The sequence below is a fragment of the Pseudochaenichthys georgianus genome, unplaced genomic scaffold, assembly GCF_902827115.2.
Source record: "Pseudochaenichthys georgianus unplaced genomic scaffold, fPseGeo1.2 scaffold_296_arrow_ctg1, whole genome shotgun sequence".
Lineage (NCBI taxonomy): Eukaryota > Metazoa > Chordata > Actinopteri > Perciformes > Channichthyidae > Pseudochaenichthys > Pseudochaenichthys georgianus.
Window position 1 is genome coordinate 153,906 of NW_027262957.1, and position 18,922 is coordinate 172,827.

At 39.8% G+C, this 18,922-nt stretch overlaps 1 protein-coding gene across 2 annotated transcripts; it reads left to right on the plus strand.

Moving 5' to 3' along the window:
* Window positions 1–1,886: 1,886 nt before the first annotated feature.
* On the plus strand, window positions 1,887–18,426 carry LOC117442106 (annexin A2-B-like). Of its 2 annotated transcripts, none has more exons than XM_034078109.2 (13): window positions 1,887–1,963; window positions 5,557–5,618; window positions 9,060–9,153; window positions 10,778–10,872; window positions 11,061–11,174; window positions 13,829–13,919; window positions 14,825–14,904; window positions 15,905–15,964; window positions 16,199–16,292; window positions 16,821–16,916; window positions 17,090–17,148; window positions 17,791–17,913; window positions 18,196–18,426. In XM_034078109.2, exons 2-13 carry the CDS (start codon window positions 5,568–5,570, stop codon window positions 18,253–18,255), a joined length of 1,017 nt encoding a protein of 338 aa, XP_033934000.1. In that variant the 5' UTR covers window positions 1,887–1,963; window positions 5,557–5,567; the 3' UTR covers window positions 18,256–18,426. The 2 variants fall into 2 exon arrangements, with proteins under 2 accessions (XP_033934000.1, XP_033934001.1); XM_034078110.1 differs by lacking the exon at window positions 1,887–1,963 and adding an exon at window positions 4,750–4,850.
* The last annotated feature ends 496 nt before the right edge of the window (window positions 18,427–18,922 follow it).

Genomic DNA, 18,922 nt, shown 5'->3' on the forward strand with positions numbered 1-18,922 from the left:
ATGAAAACAACAAGACAATATGAAAACAACAAGACAATATGAAAACAACAAGACAATATGAAAACAACAAGACAATATGAAAACAACAAGACACTATGAAAACAACAAGACCTATGAAACAACAAGACACTATGAAAACAACATGACACTATGAAACAACAGACACTATGAAACAACAAGACACTATGAAACAACAAGAACACTATGAAAACAACAAGACAATATGAAAACAACAAGACAATATGAAAACAACAAGACCTATGAAAACAACAAGACAATATGAAACAACAAGACAATATGAACAACAAGACACTATGAAAACAACAAGACAATATGAAAACAACAAGACAACTATGTAAAACAACAAGACACTATTGAACAACAACACTATACACAAGACAAGATGAAACAACATGGACACTATGAAAACAACCCACATGACAATATGAAAACAAACAAGACAATATGAAACAACAAGACACTATCACAGACACTATGAAAAAACATGACAATATGAAACAACAAGACACTATGAAAACAACAAGACACTATGAAAACAACAAGACAATATGAAACAACAAGACACTATGAAAACAACAGGACAATATGAAAAACAACAAGACAATATGAAAACAAACAAGACACTATGAAACAACAAGACAATATGAAAACAACAAGACCACTATGAAACAACAAGACAATATGAAACAACATTACACTATGAAACAACAAGACACTATGAAAAAAACAAGACACTATGAAACAACAAGACAATATGAAAACAACAAGACACTATGAAAACAACATGACAATATGAAAACAACAAGACACTATGAAAACAACAAGACAATATGAAAACAACAAGACACTATGAAAACATGACAATATGAAAACAACAAGACACTATGAAAACAACAAGACAGTATGAAAACAACAAGACAATATGAAAACAACAAGACACTATGAAAACAACAAGACAATATGAAAACAACAAGACACTATGAAAACAACAAGACACTATGAAAACAAGAAGAACAATAAATGGGACTTAAAAAAGACATGATGGGAATATGTACATAAATAAATAATAAATAAATTAAATTGCACGATTCCCCTCGTATTGCACGGAAGGCTTATATAACTTAAACATTAGCAGCGTTTAGTGCACACATGGCCCTGGGAAAGAAACTGAACGTGAGTCTGTTTGTCCGGGAAGACGTGGTACGGAAGCGCCTGCCTGAGCGCAGCCGTACGAAGTGCTCGTTACCCGGGTGGTGTGGGTCCTTGAGGATTTGACTGCCTTCTGAAGGCAACGAGAGCTGGACAGTACCTCCAGGGAAAGGGATCAAACCATCTGCTTGGTCATTGGTTGAGTGGCACCCATACCCTCTCCCCTCAGCCAGTACATAGTTGTAAACTGCGATTATTAAAGTGCTGTTTAATAGTTTAACTACTTTACTTGATGCCCGCCAACCAATCAGAGAGCAGGAATCACCAGGCGAGGCGATTTGAACCTGAGTGAGGAATTTATGTTCAGTCCGATGTGTAAGAGTTTCGACCACTGAGTCATACGGGCAGTGTGTGTGTGTGTGCGTGGTCTAGCATTACTATACTTGTGGGGACCTACATCTGTTTACACAGTCACATGTGGGGACTCACCTCCCTCATGGGGACACATTGGAGGTCCCCATGAGGGAAGTTAGGGTAAGGCATGTGTTGGTTATGGTTAAGGTTAGGATAAGTCTCCAGGAAATGCATGTAAGTCAATGTAATGTCCCCTGAAGTGATGTATACATGGTATGTGTGTGTGTGTGTGTGTGTGTGTGTGTGTGTGTGTGTGTGTGTGTGGGTGTGTGTGTGTGGGTGTGTGCGTGTGTGCGTGTGTGTGTGAGTCAGCTGCTATTTAAACAGTGCACACCCTGTCCCGTCCCGGATCATAACGGAGCTGCTGCTGCTGCTGAAGGTAAGGAAACCCTGACTGTTTGCACTGAACTCCAGCTTTACGCTAGAGGAGGGAAACGATTTGAACAAAAAGCGTTTAGCTCGGAGTTTGGTTCTTTAATGCAAGAGATATGCGTCAAAGAAGTCTATCATTAGCTGAACTCTTCGGATGTTAGTGTGACATGTTCCTGATGTGCTGACAGCCGGCTGCTGCTGGGTGCGGCGGGCGAAGTCCTCCCTGCAGACCCTCTGCGCTCAGCCTGTAATTACCACGGTATCAGGTCCGTGTGATAAACAGGGAGGATCACAGAGAGGTGATGGAGTTCTGTGAGCAGGGAGCAGGGTGTATGAGGCTGTACAGACGTGTATTTCTGCTCATCTATGGTCCTTAGATTCTACACAGAAATCAGATGATGCTAAAAACAAAAATCGGTTTGTAAAAATGCAGAAATGAGAAAAAAAGCCGAGTCACTCAACTTGACTCTGAGTGAAGGCTTTTATTTTGAAGGGGGGATGATTCATTGAGAAGTGTTTTGTTCGCAGCCTGATGCTAAACATTAGATCCTTTCTGGCAGCGGGAGTTACTCAAACCAAAGCTGAAGGTTCCCAGAAACTTTCACAATAAGAGTCTGATCTGATTCTTTAACCGAGAAGCTGGGATTTCACTGTGGACACTTTGGATGGGAAGTCATTGTGTGTTTCCACAGCAGACATCGTGACTCTAACACCTTTAACTGCTGCTGTACATTGTATTGTGTCGCAACACTAAAGTAGCCATTGCTAATGTGATTGGTTCTCGTCAGATCGCATAGAAGTCGATGAGAAAATGATCCCACTTCTCGCTTGGTTCATTACCTCAGTAGACATATTGCTTATGAGTTCATGGTCTCTATCTGTGTGCAAGTCCTCTTCAATTCAGCATGAGGTTCATTTAGTAAAGTATCGTCTTCACTTTGAGTAAAGTAACCAATGAAGTAGCTTACTGTACTGTTTGCTTTGAGGATTGCTTTACAGAAGGAACGATGAGTAGTAATGGTAACTAGTTACTGGTTTTCAGTAACTAGCACAACACTGACACTGACCATGCTTCTCACTTGATGTATTGCCACATGAAACCATCTCCTGATGAGTTTATGGACTTCATTTCTGATTCAAGTCTTTTGAAACCCAGCAGGATGTTGATTTAGTAAATGATGTTAGTGTATACAGACCGTATGCTTCCGGGCGGGGCTGCACGTTGTTGTGCTTCCTTTCAAGAGAACAACAGACAGTGTAAACAATATGACTGATTTGAGAAAAGATGTTGGTACAACAAACATCAAATGTTGGTCGGATTTCTGCACAGATTCAGTTGTTACTCCTACATGTGTTTCTGAGATTTACACGCAGGCAGTTCGGTCCTTGAATGCAACACAATGGGACTAACGTCTTCCATATGCCCCTCACTGGAATGCCCTGTCATTATGAAGTAATCTAACACGTGTGGACAAACCAACGAGGATAGACTTTTACTTACTAAAAATTATATATATTATTTGTCTTGTCTTCAACAACGTTGTTTCAGAATCGAAATACACCAAACGTCACGATCTGTCTGCGTTTTATTTTCTGTTAAACCTGCATGTGGGTCCTGCCTGCTTCGCTCGACCCTGACAGAAGGATCTCACAGAGACTAACAGGAAGAACCTACATGCACTCAGGACTAATCAAAGAGACAAGACACAGGTGAGGAGGGAGGAGGAGACACAGGTGAGGAGGGAGGAGGAGACACAGGTGAGGAGGGAGGAGGAGACACAGGTGAGGAGGGAGGAGGAGACACAGGTGAGGAGGGAGGAGGAGACACAGGTGAGGAGGGAGGAGGAGACACAGGGGCACACAGTCAGGTCATCAGGCAGGAGGGAACACAGAGACGGGGGTAAACACTTTTCAAACTAAAACAGGAAACCAAAAAGACAGATCGACAAAGGACACAAATAAAACACAGACAGACCGTGACACCAACAATGTTCTGCTGACACCACGAGGCAAATAGAAATGCAGTTTAACTTTTATCAGCAAATAATGCAAAATGTAGTAAAACTAGTTTAATTAGGCTACATTCAGTTAAGTACTCCCAAAAAAAGCGTAATATATAAAAAATGATTGTTCTTCAAGCTTTATATCAACAGTCAAGTATGTAGAACTATTTTAATCAATTTAAAAGTATTTTCTCAAGAGGAAACAGAAGGAAATGACCTGAAAACGTCCTAGAACATGTATTTCTTATATTATAGTAAAGTGATCCTCTTTGGACAAATCAATAACGTGTTAAGGCGCTACATTAGTCTCTCTGAAGATTTAAATGAACCAATAATGGTACGTTAGCCTGGGAGGCTCAGCTCAGGGCAAAATAAACCCACTGTGTGATCTGTAATCAGAGAAAATAAAAACATGCCAAACATGAATATGTTTAAAAGGGTGGTGGTCCTCTTTAATATCTCTGGCTGTTGGATTGTGTGTAACGCGCGTTGCTACGAGACCGTTGCCAACACTTCCTGTTAGTGTTTAATAAGAGGCCAGAGTTCGGGAGAGCTTTCCAGACTCTAGTACTAAATCATTAATCGTTTAGTTACGTAACAAAACGTTATTTGGAAGTGTGTGTGTGTGTGTGTGTGTGTGTGTGTGTGTGTCTTATCTGCCTCTCTACCGACACACCCTGTGGAATGTGCTGTTCACTAAATACAGCACACCTACGCGAGGCGTTCACAGGCCGCTGGATTCTGCAGCGCTCGGTGTTCTCATTCTATTGTTCGCTCGTCCGTTTTTAGAAAGCCTGAAGAGGAAACCTGAAGCGTTTCCACCGGGAGGAAACCTGTCCTCAGATTACATCTAAGGAGACTTTGTGGATTCTCCTTCCTCACACTTTATATGTACAGTGTGTTCATAAAAACCTGGATGAAATAAGAAAATATGTTTTTGCTTTGCAGAAGAATATCAAACAGGAAGGATGTGATCTGGGGAAAAGGAAACATCTGTTTACTATAAATAGCATTATATATAATGACTCTAATGTTTACTGTGCTCATGTTTTCGTACTTTATTAACCTGTAAGGGCACATGCAGACTATTTGGACACACTTAAGAACATTTAAAAGAAAATGATATTGATCGATCTACCAAACATTACACATTTACCTAACAGAAACAAATAGAAGATAAGAAAGTGTGTTTATGTTGAGTTAGGAGAAGCAGATTTTAATATTAAATATTTGTGTGGGTGTTGGGGGGGGGGTATAGTCAATTTATCTTTTGAGGCACTTAAAAAGTGACGGGATTCAAGGTGTTCCTTCCTCCATAGGACATCACACTGAATATATCTTAGGTTTGGATTGCTCTATATTTTAAATCTTTGTCTGGAGTTTTAGAGACTAAAAGAGTTAAATGATTAATAGAGAAAGACAATCTGATTAATTCATATTTAAAAAATGTTTGTAAAGTAATTGTCTTATAGTTCTTTTCAAGGTGGTTTTTCACGTGTGCATTTATACATGAACCATGAGGAATCACAACGGATGCAGACATGGATCCGTTGTGATGTTGAATTAAAAACAGACTTTCTAACCGTGTGTCCTGCAGGTGAACTCAACATGGCGCTGGTTTCTGAGTTTCTGGGACAACTGACGCTGTCGTACGGCGGGGTGAGTGAGAAACTGAAAGAAATAATAAAACAGATATACCCCTGTAAACTTGTGCATTTGGATATTAAACATTGATCTAGATTCACAATTTGACATAAAGGAAACTAAATCTGATTTTATCTTTAAAAAAATCCAGATTCCTTTTTCTGTAAACAATTGTTAAAATCTTTTAATTGTGTCTTTGAATTCTGCCAAAAGCACTTAATTTGTTTTTAGTCTTAAACGTATAATTGTTTCTATTTGGTATTATTCTTAATGCACAATTATTTTCTCAGTGTTATATTTTATCATCTACTGTCTTGGTATCGTGTGATTTTTATCTTCCATTTGCTATTTTTTACGTGTTGCCTCTTTCATAAAAAGTTATCTAAATTACATTTTTCTTACATTCATAATAATATCACAGGAAACAGGACAACTGAACCGCACAGTGTTGATGCTTTTGTAGTATTAGACGTTACAAATCCCCCGTGTTGAACATCCTGAAGTTTGATCTCTTCAGATGACTTCGTGTTCGTGTTTTTTCTCCACCCAACACAAACCTGATGGATAGAACAAACTCACAGAAGTATCACGGATAGAAAAGTTAAATCATGTTAACACCACAAATTAGGGATGTAACGATACCAAAAACTCACGGTACGACATTTATCGCGATATTGAAAAATAAAGAAACATTTTATTTTTTACTTGGAATTTTTTTTTTTTTACTTGAAAAAATGTTCTCTATTAAATAAGAAATCTGATTTGTGCAGCATGTTAGTAGGATAGTGGTATTTTAAAGTGTCAGAAACAGTAACAGACTGGAACAAGAACAACCAGTGGTTTTTTACCTACTAGTTCTACCAAACAAAGCAGGCATTTTCTTTGTGCCACTTTTCAAGGACATGGAATAATCAGACCTGCAATATTCATGTTGGACAGGTCTCCCGTGAAAAAGAGATCGATGATCTCAATGGGACCACGATTTTGTCAGTCTCACAACGGTATCGAGACATTTGTTTATCACGATATTCGATATATCGTTACATCCCTACCACAAATGCATCACAAACAAAAATGTGAAAAGCAAAAGCCATATTTTCTTTGTCACTCTTCTCACGAGGTTCTAGATCTCTGCATTAAAATCCTTCATATATTAGGCTTGTTTGAGACACATTGCGGCTCGGCTCGAAAGTAGACGAGAGTAGCCGATCGCAGCCGGGGGAGGTGTCAAAAAGCTCGTCTTAAGTCGGACAGCTCGGACTCGGAGTCGGCTTGACTGGCTGGGTTTGGAATGGCGGAAATTCCATTTGACCCACTGTAGACAAAGGTGATCTCCATTGCTTTATATAGGTGTGTTAATTCAGTCATGATGATGAACCACACCAGTGACTGGGTTCCATCATTAGAAATGCTCCTCCCTCTTAATGTTTGCAAACTGATAGGTGGACAGGCTACAGAGGATCAGTCCTTCAGATCCGCACACATGAAGCTTCATGAGCTGAACTGAACAGACCTGCTGCTGTGTTAACTCTTTAGCTGCCACTTTAAGCTTTATGATGTGTACAACATGGATGTCATTTGATTTAATCTTGCCATTTTAAATGATGTATTCAATAAATAAGGTTAAACCAAATCATTACATTACAATAGATTGTATTTTAATGATTTGGTTTAACTTAAAGAGAAGCTTTATTGTTATTGCACAGATTACAGGTACTGAGACAACGCAATGCAGTTTAGCTTCTAACCAGGTGCAACAAGCAGTGAAGTGGAAAGTAATGTACACAATCTACAGTGTGTATTAATACACTAGATATCAGCCTGAGAGCAGTATGAACAGTGTGTATTAATACACTAGATATCAGCCTGTGAGCAGTATGAACAGTGTGTATGAATACACTAGATATCAGCCTGAGAGCAGTATGAACAGTGTGTATTAATACACTAGATATCAGCCTGTGAGCAGTATGAACAGTGTGTATGAATACACTAGATATCAGCCTGTGAGCAGTATGAACAGTGTGTATTAATACACTAGATATCAGCCTGTGAGCAGTATGAACAGTGTGTATGAATACACTAGATATCAGCCTGTGAGCAGTATGAACAGTGTGTATTAATACACTAGATATCAGCCTGAGAGCAGTATGAACAGTGTGTATGAATACACTAGATATCAGCCTGAGAGCAGTATGAACAGTGTGTATTAATACACTAGATATCAGCCTGAGAGCAGTATGAACAGTGTGTATGAATACACTAGATATCAGCCTGTGAGCAGTATGAACAGTGTGTATTAATACACTAGATATCAGCCTGAGAGCAGTATGAACAGTGTGTATGAATACACTAGATATCAGCCTGAGAGCAGTATGAACAGTGTGTATTAATACACTAGATATCAGCCTGTGAGCAGTATGAACAGTGTGTATTAATACACTAGATATCAGCCTGAGAGCAGTATGAACAGTGTGTATGAATACACTAGATATCAGCCTGAGAGCAGTATGAACAGTGTGTATTAATACACTAGATATCAGCCTGTGAGCAGTATGAACAGTGTGTATGAATACACTAGATATCAGCCTGAGAGCAGTATGAACAGTGTGTATTAATACACTAGATATCAGCCTGAGAGCAGTATGAACAGTGTGTATGAATACACTAGATATCAGCCTGTGAGCAGTATGAACAGTGTGTATTAATACACTAGATATCAGCCTGTGAGCAGTATGAACAGTGTGTATTAATACATTAGATATCAGCCTGTGAGCAGTATGAACAGTGTGTATTAATACACTAGATATCAGCCTGTGAGCAGTATGAACAGTGTGTATTAATACACTAGATATCAGCCTGAGAGCAGTATGAACAGTGTGTATTAATACACTAGATATCAGCCTGTGAGCAGTATGAACAGTGTGTATTAATACACTAGATATCAGCCTGAGAGCAGTATGAACAGTGTGTATTAATATGCTAAGATATATAAAGTATGAAAACGGTAAGCAGTATAATATAAAATATATAGATATTAATTTCATGATGATAAACATTGTGGAACAATGATGAAAAATGGGAATGGATGTGGCGACGTAAAACTGACACAAAACAACAACAAACTTTTGCCAGCCAATGGGAGAGCTTCATCAGCAGCACGTGGTAAAACCCACCAATGAGCGCTCAGCTCGAGATACCAGCGAGCCGTTTCCCATCAAGCATTTCGCTTCCGCAGCTCGTGGAGAGCAACTGCGCCAACTCGCCTCGCCTCGCTCTCAAGGCTGCGGGCGTCTTTGTCCCGCGAGATTTCAAAGTCTCATGTGGGCGAGACTCCAGAGCAAGTCGGACAAAATGACTAACCATCATGCAACGCACTAGCAAGACGTTGATCGCAACTGCGCAGGTCTGCGCAGGTCTTGCTTGTCTCAAACAAGCCTATTGTCTCCCTCTCTGCAGGAGGAGGAGCCTAAATTCCCCACCGTGGTGCCGGCACGAGACTTCGACCCGGAAAAAGACGCTACCCGGATCGACAACGCCATCAAGACTAAAGGTGAGAGGAATTAGAAACGTAGAATTTATGTAACTGTAGTCTGCCGTCAACAAACATCAGGCCTTCATTCCAGAACCCATTTTTGTCTGTGGGAAACTAACAGTGCTGGTTACACCACTGAGTAGTTTAAAGAGTCCTCTCCTGCTGATGTTCAGGTGTATATCAGTATGTAGTGTATCTACTTTAAAGAGTCCTCTCCTGCTGATGTTCAGGTGTATATGAGTGTGTAGAGTCTCTACTTTAAAGAGTCCTCTCCTGCTGATGTTCAGGTGTATATCAGTATGTAGTGTCTCTACTTTAAAGAGTCCTCTCCTGCTGATGTTCAGGTGTATATCAGTATGTAGTGTCTCTACTTTAAAGAGTCCTCTCCTGCTGATGTTCAGGTTTATATCAGTGTGTAGTGTCTCTACTTTAAAGAGTCCTCTCCTGCTGATGTTCAGGTCTATATCAGTATGTAGCATCTCTACTTTAAAGAGTCCTCTCCTGCTGATGTTCAGGTGTATATCAGTATGTAGTGTCTCTACTTTAAAGAGTCCTCTCCTGCTGATGTTCAGGTTTATATCAGTGTGTAGTGTCTCTACTTTAAAGAGTCCTCTCCTGCTGATGTTCAGGTGTATATCAGTATGTAGTGTCTCTACTTTAAAGAGTCCTCTCCTGCTGATGTCCAGGTGTACATCAGTATGTAGTGTCTCTACTTTAAAGAGTCCTCTCCTGCTGATGTTCAGGTGTATATCAGTATGTAGTGTCTCTACTTTAAAGAGTCCTCTCCTGCTGATGTTCAGGTGTATATCAGTATGTAGTGTCTCTACTTTAAAGAGTCCTCTCCTGCTGATGTATATCAGTATGTAGTGTCTCTACTTTAAAGAGTCCTCTCTTGCTGATATTCAGTTGTATATCAGTATGTAGTGTCTCTACTTTAAAGAGTCCTCTCCTGCTGATGTTCAGGTGTATATCAGTATGTAGTGTATCTACTTTAAAGAGTCCTCTCCTGCTGATGTTCAGGTGTATATCAGTATTAGTGTCTCTACTTTAAAGAGTTCTCTCCTGCTGATGTTCAGGTGTATAACAGTATGTAGTGTATCTACTTTAAAGAGTCCTCTCCTGATGATGTGCAGGTGTATATCAGTATGTAGTGTCTCTACTTTAAAGAGTCCTCTCCTGCTGATGTTCAGGTGTATATAAGTATGTAGTGTCTCTACTTTAAAGAGTCCTCTCCTGCTGATGTTCAGGTGTATATCAGTATGTAGTGTCTCTACTTTAAAGAGTCCTCTCCTGCTGATGTTCAGGTGTATATCAGTATGTAGTGTCTCTACTTTAAAGAGTCCTCTCCTGCTGATGTTCAGGTGTATATCAGTATGTAGTGTCTCTACTTTAAAGAGTCCTCTCCTGCTGATGTTCAGGTGTATATCAGTATGTAGTGTCTCTACTTTAAAGAGTCCTCTCCTGCTGATGTTCAGGTGTATATCAGTATGTAGTGTCTCTACTTTAAAGAGTCCTCTCCTTGCTGATGTTCAGGTGTATATCAGTATGTAGTTTCTCTACTTTAAAGAGTCCTCTCCTGCTGATGTTCAGGTGTATATCAGTATGTAGTGTCTCTACTTTAAAGAGTCCTCTCTGTCTGCAGGAGTGGACGAGCAGACGGTGATCGACATCCTGACGAGACGCAGCACGGAGCAGCGGAGAGAGATCGCCTTCGAATATGAACGGATTGCTAAGAAGGTTAACCCTAACCCTAACCCTTCTCAATTCCCCAACATTTAGCATGACCTTATTTTCATATTTAAACATAACATGCCAGAAAACTTGTAATATAAAAAATGATTGTGTTATTGTCAGTACTGAAGTTTCACGTAGATATCTATCAGTACATTTCCCCCCCATTGACCTGCTGTGTTGTATTGTCCCAGGATCTGAGTGTGGCCCTGAAGGGGGCGCTGTCCGGCTCTTTGGAGGCTCTGCTGCTGGGTCTGATGAAGAGCACCGCTCAGTACGACGCCTCGGAGCTCAAAGCCTCCATGAAGGTCAGACATGTTTCCCCTCTAAACCCGGGGGGTCAAACTCTATTTCATCGTGGTCCACATTAGCATTATGGTTGCAATCATAAAGGTCCAGTTGTAACTTTAAGACTATATAAATATACATATATATAAATTAAATGTATTATATCACATTATTGCCTCTGCATTGGATTATTATCTGATAGAGTAATAACTTCATAATTAACTACGTCTGAAAGCAGAAGTCTAGGGCAAATAATTGCAAGTCTCTTCAGTGAGAATGTCACAAAATGATTTAAAAAGAAGTTCTGGAAAAAAAGTAAAATTGTGAGAAATAAGGCACATTTGAGATGTTCCCCCTTCTGGCCGCGGGGGCCCTATGCATCTGCACAGTCCGCCTATAGGAAGAAACGGCCCTGGGTGTGTGTATGTAAATGTGTACATATATATGTGTATAGCATTTTGTTTGTCTGTGTGAGTATTCAATCACGGAATTATCTTTTTTTACTTTATCGTGCAACTGGATAACTAACGGGCGGGCTAAAAAACCATTATGCAGAACATACATCAGGGTCTACCCCACCATCTACTGGGTGAATTCGGTACTGCAACAGAACAACACCGGACCCTGAAGAACAACTTCCTAAACAAATGATTAGAGGAGCACTTTAATGCGAGATCGACCTTTGGAAACTCTGCATTTTCCAAATGATATAGAGATTACACATTTTTACTTAGCAGTTAAAAGATGCTTTACAGTCGATTATGTTAAAGGTAGGGTATGTAAGTTTGAGAAACCGGCTTGAGTGCTCTAGAATTTGAAAATACACGGCCGGCGAAAATCCGCCACTTCCTTATAGAGCCCCTCCTCCAACGAACGCGCACATGACCAATGAGGGCACGAGATAAGTTTGTGCACAGATGGAAGGCTGACAGGCAGGTAGGCCATCCAGTTACTTTAGCCGGCTCAGATGATTGGTCGTGCTTTTTACAGCGCTACGGCTTCCACAGATGGATTTTCTTTATGGATTTTTTGTCAAAGCATTTCAGATATTCATTGCTATCGGGATGTTAAGAGCATTCCATGGAATATAACCAGTGTATCTCGAGCCGGTTTCTCAAACTTACATACCCCACCTTTAAGATAAGTTAAACCAGGGGATCCCAACCTGTGGACTGCGGCCCCCCTAGTGGTCCGCGGAGGCATCGCAAGTGGGCGGCCAAATAATTTGCAAGACATTATGATTTGTGTTGAAATATTTTCATTATTATTACGTTCCCAATTGGCTAGGTGCCTCACACGACTCGCCCCCCTCGCTGTCACTACCCTCTCCTTTAGCAAGGACATTAGGCACAGTGAGCTCAGCTTGAGCATGCAACACCAGAGAACCCCTTTCCACCAACTCATCCACCACCAAAGCCGGTAATTCCTTTTTTCTCATTTGCCTATTCACTGCGAGATTGAAATGTTGCGCTATCTCATATAAGTCGTCTCTACGACACTGAACTAACTGCTCAGGAGAAGGACAGACCAAAAACGACTCCAAATCAAAAGTTGCCATACTCAGCTAAACTGCACACAACCGTACACATTTTTTTCCAGCAATAAAAAAACACTTGTAACCCCAGGAATTAAGTTATAGATCCCGGATGATCCCCCACGTCTTACGTTCCCAATTGGCTAGGGGGAACAAAAGGGAAACGACACGACCAGAGTAGTATTGGTATAGTTATAGGTGATTTATTGTAAATTGCAGCGGTAAACAAAATGGCAGGCAGGCAGCCTGAAACAAACAAAAGGGCCAAAAGGGCACAGGTTGACAGATAACCAAACTAAGGGAGGACTCAAAAGGAGTCTAAAGGCATACAGGTAAAATAAATACTAATATACTAAATACTGAACGAAACAAAACCTCACTTCAAGAGTGGTAGAACTAACAAATGGAGTCTACACAAAACACACAGCTAAACTAAAAGCAACAGTCACAAATCCTAACAATACTCTAAACACTAACTAACCTACTCTACACTCTACTAACACACAATATCACACGGAGATAAACACACAAGATGAACCACAGAATGATGAGCAAACTGCGAGAGGCGTCTGTTCCCTCAGCAGAGCCTCCAGAGTGAGGGTTGTCCCCAGCTTTGTAGTCCTCTCCAGCAGGTGTGCGCTGGGCTTGCACAGGGATTGGAGAATGTCGGGCCCGGCGTGCTCCAATCAGTTTCCTCGGAAGTGGACCAGGAGATGACAGCCAATGATATTGGGGCAACCACACAGCTCATTTACATAATCCCACACACAGCTGAAAACACTCAGGCAGATTAATGAGCAGACAGACAGCATCCGTAACAATTATTAAGATTTTTTAAATTTGAACCTCTTTCCTTTCTCTTTCTTGACCCTCCTTAGCAACGGTCATTACAGTCCTTGACAGCGGTCTGTTCTACTGGATTAACAACGTGTCACATGTTCTGAATCGACCAATCAGAACTTTATTTAGCCTCTGTATTGTTTATGGTTGAATGTGGGACATTTTTCTGCAGGAAAAGTTATTTTACTTTTGATGAAAAACATATTTTACCAATGAAAAAGCTCTGACAGAATAACATTGTTATATAATAGCGTTTTTAATATTAAACATGAAGTCTTACCTGTGTGTGTTTGTTTTCAGGGCCTGGGGACGGACGAGGAAACGCTCATCGAGATGGTCTGCTCGAGAAACAACGAGGAGCTGCTGGAGATAAAGAGGGTTTACAAAGAGAGTACGTTTATCTCAAATACAGAACAACATTTATTATATTTTAAATGCTAAAAGCTCACATTACGTTAGTATTGTTGCCTACACTACAACCAATATTACAATAATTATAATACTGTGAGACTAAAGTGGCCAATCTAACAGAGGAGGTCAAGTTAAACTGTCCATTGAATAATCTGTCATTTTGATTTAATTGTTTGTAAGTATGCAGTGTTTTAATTAAATTAGCATGACTAATGTTTGCCAATTTAACATTAACTTGCATATCTAATTGAACCATTACCAAAACAGGATATGTGAAATTCTTTATTTTACATATGAATTAACACATTTTACAATTCAAATGTGAAGTATTTAAAATTGCACTGTGAATCACGATAAATATGCTCTCTTTGGTTTAATTTACTTGATAACCTAAAGGTCAATATTATTGATCCAGTAATCTTTTCAATAAGTAACTTTGGGTATCATTATATATAATATTGCAATACTCAATGACATACAAAGATAAAACATATTATCCATAATACACTTTGTAGTTTAAGAGTAAAATTACAAATACGTCAAATTGGAGTAATTCAAAATTATATATAATTTTGTATCAAGATATTTTATCAATAAATGATTATGATATATGACTATCGCTATATAAATGACATTTCATGATGGAAAATGTTCTGTACAGCTTTACTCAGAGTGGCTAAGTTAGCTAAAAGCTAAAGTAACATATCGTTATCAGTTTAGAATAAAATTACATTGAACGATCGATGAGCTTTACTATTAGTATCAACTATAAACATCCAGCTAGTTAGCTTCGGTGGCTAATATTAGGTACATCATACTGTACATTGTATTTAACTTATTACGTTTTTTTTCATAATGTGCACGTCTTTTTCTTTCTGTCTGCAGTGTTTAAGAAGGAGCTGGATAAAGAGGTAGCTGGAGACACTTCAGGAGACTTCGCTAAACTGATGCTAGCGCTGGTTCAGGTAGCTCGATGCTAACTGTAAAGACCTTTGTATAATTGTCATTTTAGTATCTGGGTAATATAAAATACTTACAAACATACTGCACGTTTTGACCCTTCTGTCAGGCTATATGGTATATTAAGGTTAAAGTCTGCATTCACACCAGCCTTGTATAGTCCGGTTGAATGGAACCCTGGTGCGTTTACCCGCTTGGTGCGGTTCGTTTGGGTCGGTGGTGTGAAGGCAATCCGAGACCTCTGAAGTGAACCAACCAACCGGACTCTGGTCCGCCTAAAAGAGGTGGCCTCGGAGCGCTTGCAAGTGAACTCTGGAGCGGTTCATCGCTGGTGTGAATGCAGTCTGCACAGAAACATAGGAAGCGTAGTATTTACGAGTCACAAGAACACGATGTCTTCCAAATCTTTAGCGAAAGAGTCTTTCAAGACATCCGCGGTTGTTTAGTTAAAGAGTGAAGCAGAATGAAGTGTTGAACAGTATCGTGTAAAGTCAAAATGCTCCGTCAACTACATAAAAGCAAGAACACCTGTCGTCGGTGAAACGCCCTCCTCTGCAGAACGTCTCTCATTATGTTATAATGTTTAACGGACGTTGTCGGATTATATAATCACATGCGCTGGCCGCTAGTGTCTGTTGATCTCCAGATTAACAGCAGCATGAGAATAACCTGCTGAAAGTGCTGATGCTCCATGGCGGAGGCTCTGGTAGAAATTGCCGGGATTTGCGTTTTTACCCCCTTAATGTCTGACCAATGGTTGAACAGCATTTCCGTGCACATGACTTGTGTTTAAAGTTTATAGTCCGTTTGAGTTTTGCCGTGTGAACGCAAACCGAACCTTCTGAACAATGAAACAATGACAAACTGTGGTCTGGTGCGCACCAGAGAGCGGACTATTAGGTGTGAATGCGACCTTAAGCACGCTGAAGGAAAACCCAGGTTGGTGTTTGACTGTAATTTAAACATTTTAAACCACTAATATGCATTTTCTTTGTTGACATGTAGACAAAGAGAGATGAGCCGTCTAACGTGGTGGACTATGAGAAGATCGACGAGGACGCCAGAGTGAGTGAAACACCTCAGAGTTCTTCCTTAAAACATATTATTCAAAAACATTTGATTTCTGGAGTAAAAACAATTTTTTTATGTTCTTAGTGTGAATTTCTTTCATGATCAAACACTCAGTTATTGATTTTTTTTTTTTGTGCGGGATTTAATTCATTAACTAACCCTAAGCAATACAGAAATCTCACCTTTCTTATAACCTAAGTAATATGACTCTTAATTCTCTCACCTCAGTGTCTGTATGAAGCCGGGGTTCAGAGGAAAGGCACCGACGTGGCCGTCTGGATCTCCATCATGTCCCAGAGGAGCGTCCCCCACCTGCAGAAAGGTCACACAGGCACACACACACACACACACACACACACACACACACACACACACACACACACACACACACACACACACACACACACACACACACACACACACACACACACACACACACACACACACACACACACACACACACACACACACACACACACACACACACACACACACACACATACATACATACATACATACATACATACATACATACATACATACATACATACATACATACATACATACATACACACATTTTACATTGTGTGGTGGAAATGTACTGTCTTTTAAGGGATCCTGTTCGTGACGCCAAATGGTGTTGGTAGTTTAAAGAGACAAACTAATAAATAATAATACAATGGTGAGGAAACCTTTTCCGTTAAACTGAAATGAAGTTTATTGGAAAAAGACAGTCTTTTAGGGAGTTTATTCTAGCAATAAGTGGCAAGCAGTGTCCTCTATAAACATTCATAAAACAATATGCTTTAAGTTTGTGTGTGTGTGTGTGTGTGTGTGTGTGTGTGTGCAGTGTTTGAGCGCTATAAGAGCTACAGTCCCTACAACATGAAGGAGAGCATCAGGAAGGAGGTGAAGGGCGACCTGGAGAAATCCTTCCTCACTCTGGGTAAAGAACACCACAGTGTGATCATTATATTCACAGTAGTGCATGTGAGGGCGGCGTGGGAGGAAGGGGATACTGATTTGAAACATCTTTGTAAATGTTTATAGCTTTTCAAAATATAACACTGTTGCCATAGGATGTAATGATATCATATTTATTAATGTGTCCTCTCACAGTGGAGTGCTTTGAGAACAGACAGCTGTACTTCGCCAACAGACTCAATGAAGCCATGAAGGTACAGATCAGGTTTACCTTGATCACTGCAACTACACATGTTTAATGTTCTGCTTCGTGATATTTCTACTTCACTACATCTCACTGAACATACTGTAGTGTTGGTGCACAGAGTGCAATCGCTCCTTTATCATTCCTACTCCTTCTCTCGTTTTTGTTTTGAAGATTTATTTTGTTGCAGGTGATTTCTGAATGCAGTCTACAATAGTACATGAAATATATCCTATTTTTACTAAAGTGAAAACTTAATGTAGTAAATAATATACAACTAAACAACAAAAATACAATACAAGGAAAACAACAACAAGCCAACACTAACATTACACTAGGGTTATTGCTGTAGGTGGCTTTCTTTTATTTAATATAATGCTATTTTATATTATATATGTATATTTTTGTAACACCCACATTAAACTATAAACTGACTATTATAACATAATATGATGTATATTATTCTTCAGAATTAGTTTGTTCACTTTTGATACTTTAAGTATATTTCCGGTGCTAATATGCTAACACTGTTAACTTTAAATGCACGTATTTTTTCATGTATTTCTAAAGTAACCAAGTGTGTGTGTGTGTGTGTGTGTGTGTGTGTGTGTGTGTGTGTGTGTGTGTGTGTGTGTGGTGTGTGTGTGTACAGAGTAAAGGAGCGAAGGAGAAGGTGGTGACGAGGATCATGGTCTCTCGCTGTGAAGTCGACCTGATGAAAATCCGCTCAGAGTTCAAGAAGACGCACAAGAGAACTCTGTACCAGACCATCGCTGTGAGTATCTCTGTCTGTGTGTGTGTGTGTGTGTGTGTGTGTGTGTGTGTGTGTGTGTGTGTGTGTGTGTTGTTCAACCACCTCCAGTATGGGTCTCTGTGTTCTGTAATTAATTTAAAAAAAAGTATGTTGGGGAAAGTTATTCATCAAACATAAAAACATTTTAAAGGGGACCTATTCTGGACTTCCCTTTCCTGCAGTGTGCTATAAAGGTTTCTGTGCATGTAAACGGTCTGCAGAGGCTTCAGTCCCAAAGTATTATATAAGTGTTCTTTGTTTCAGGAGCACACTAAAGGAGACTACCAGAAGGCTCTGCTGAGTCTGTGTGGAGGAGACGACTGAGCTCTGAGTGGACTCCGTTTCCCAGAAGGCCGCTGGGTCCTAAAACATCAGCTGACTGCAGATTGTTTGAACTCTGTCCATGAGAGCCTTTTAGTTGTTTCTTCTCTGGTAAACAGATCACCTCCATCTCTCTGAGCAGCTTCAGTTTTTAAATAAAATCCTTTCACCAGATTGTGTTTTTCATTTGATGACGACCACAAGTCAGCAGAGACACTGATAAAATAAAAAATAAGTTTTTACAAATACATTTACTGAAGTTAGGTACTTGTTCTTCACTCTTTAGTTTTTTTACACTATTTTATACATCTGCAAAATTCCACTATATTCGATTTGGTTACAAATATAAATAATGGCAGAAGCCTCAGAGGCTCATCAAAGTTCTCCTCCGTTTTAGGCACTTTGACCAAATATCAGAACATAGTTGTCTGCAGTGATGGGAACTACAGCTCTTTGAGGGGAGCCGGATCTTATGGCTCCGTTCCTTTCCGAGAGCCGTTCAAAAGAGCCGTTTCTTTCTACCAGAGGGGTGGATTTCCAGTGGATTTCCAGTGGATCACAAATGTTATTTAGATTAAAGAAAAAATATTTTCAACAAAAAAAAAGTCCATCATCATCATCACCTTTCAAAAGTAATTGCGGACAATAGATGTCTGCAATGTGTTCTCTT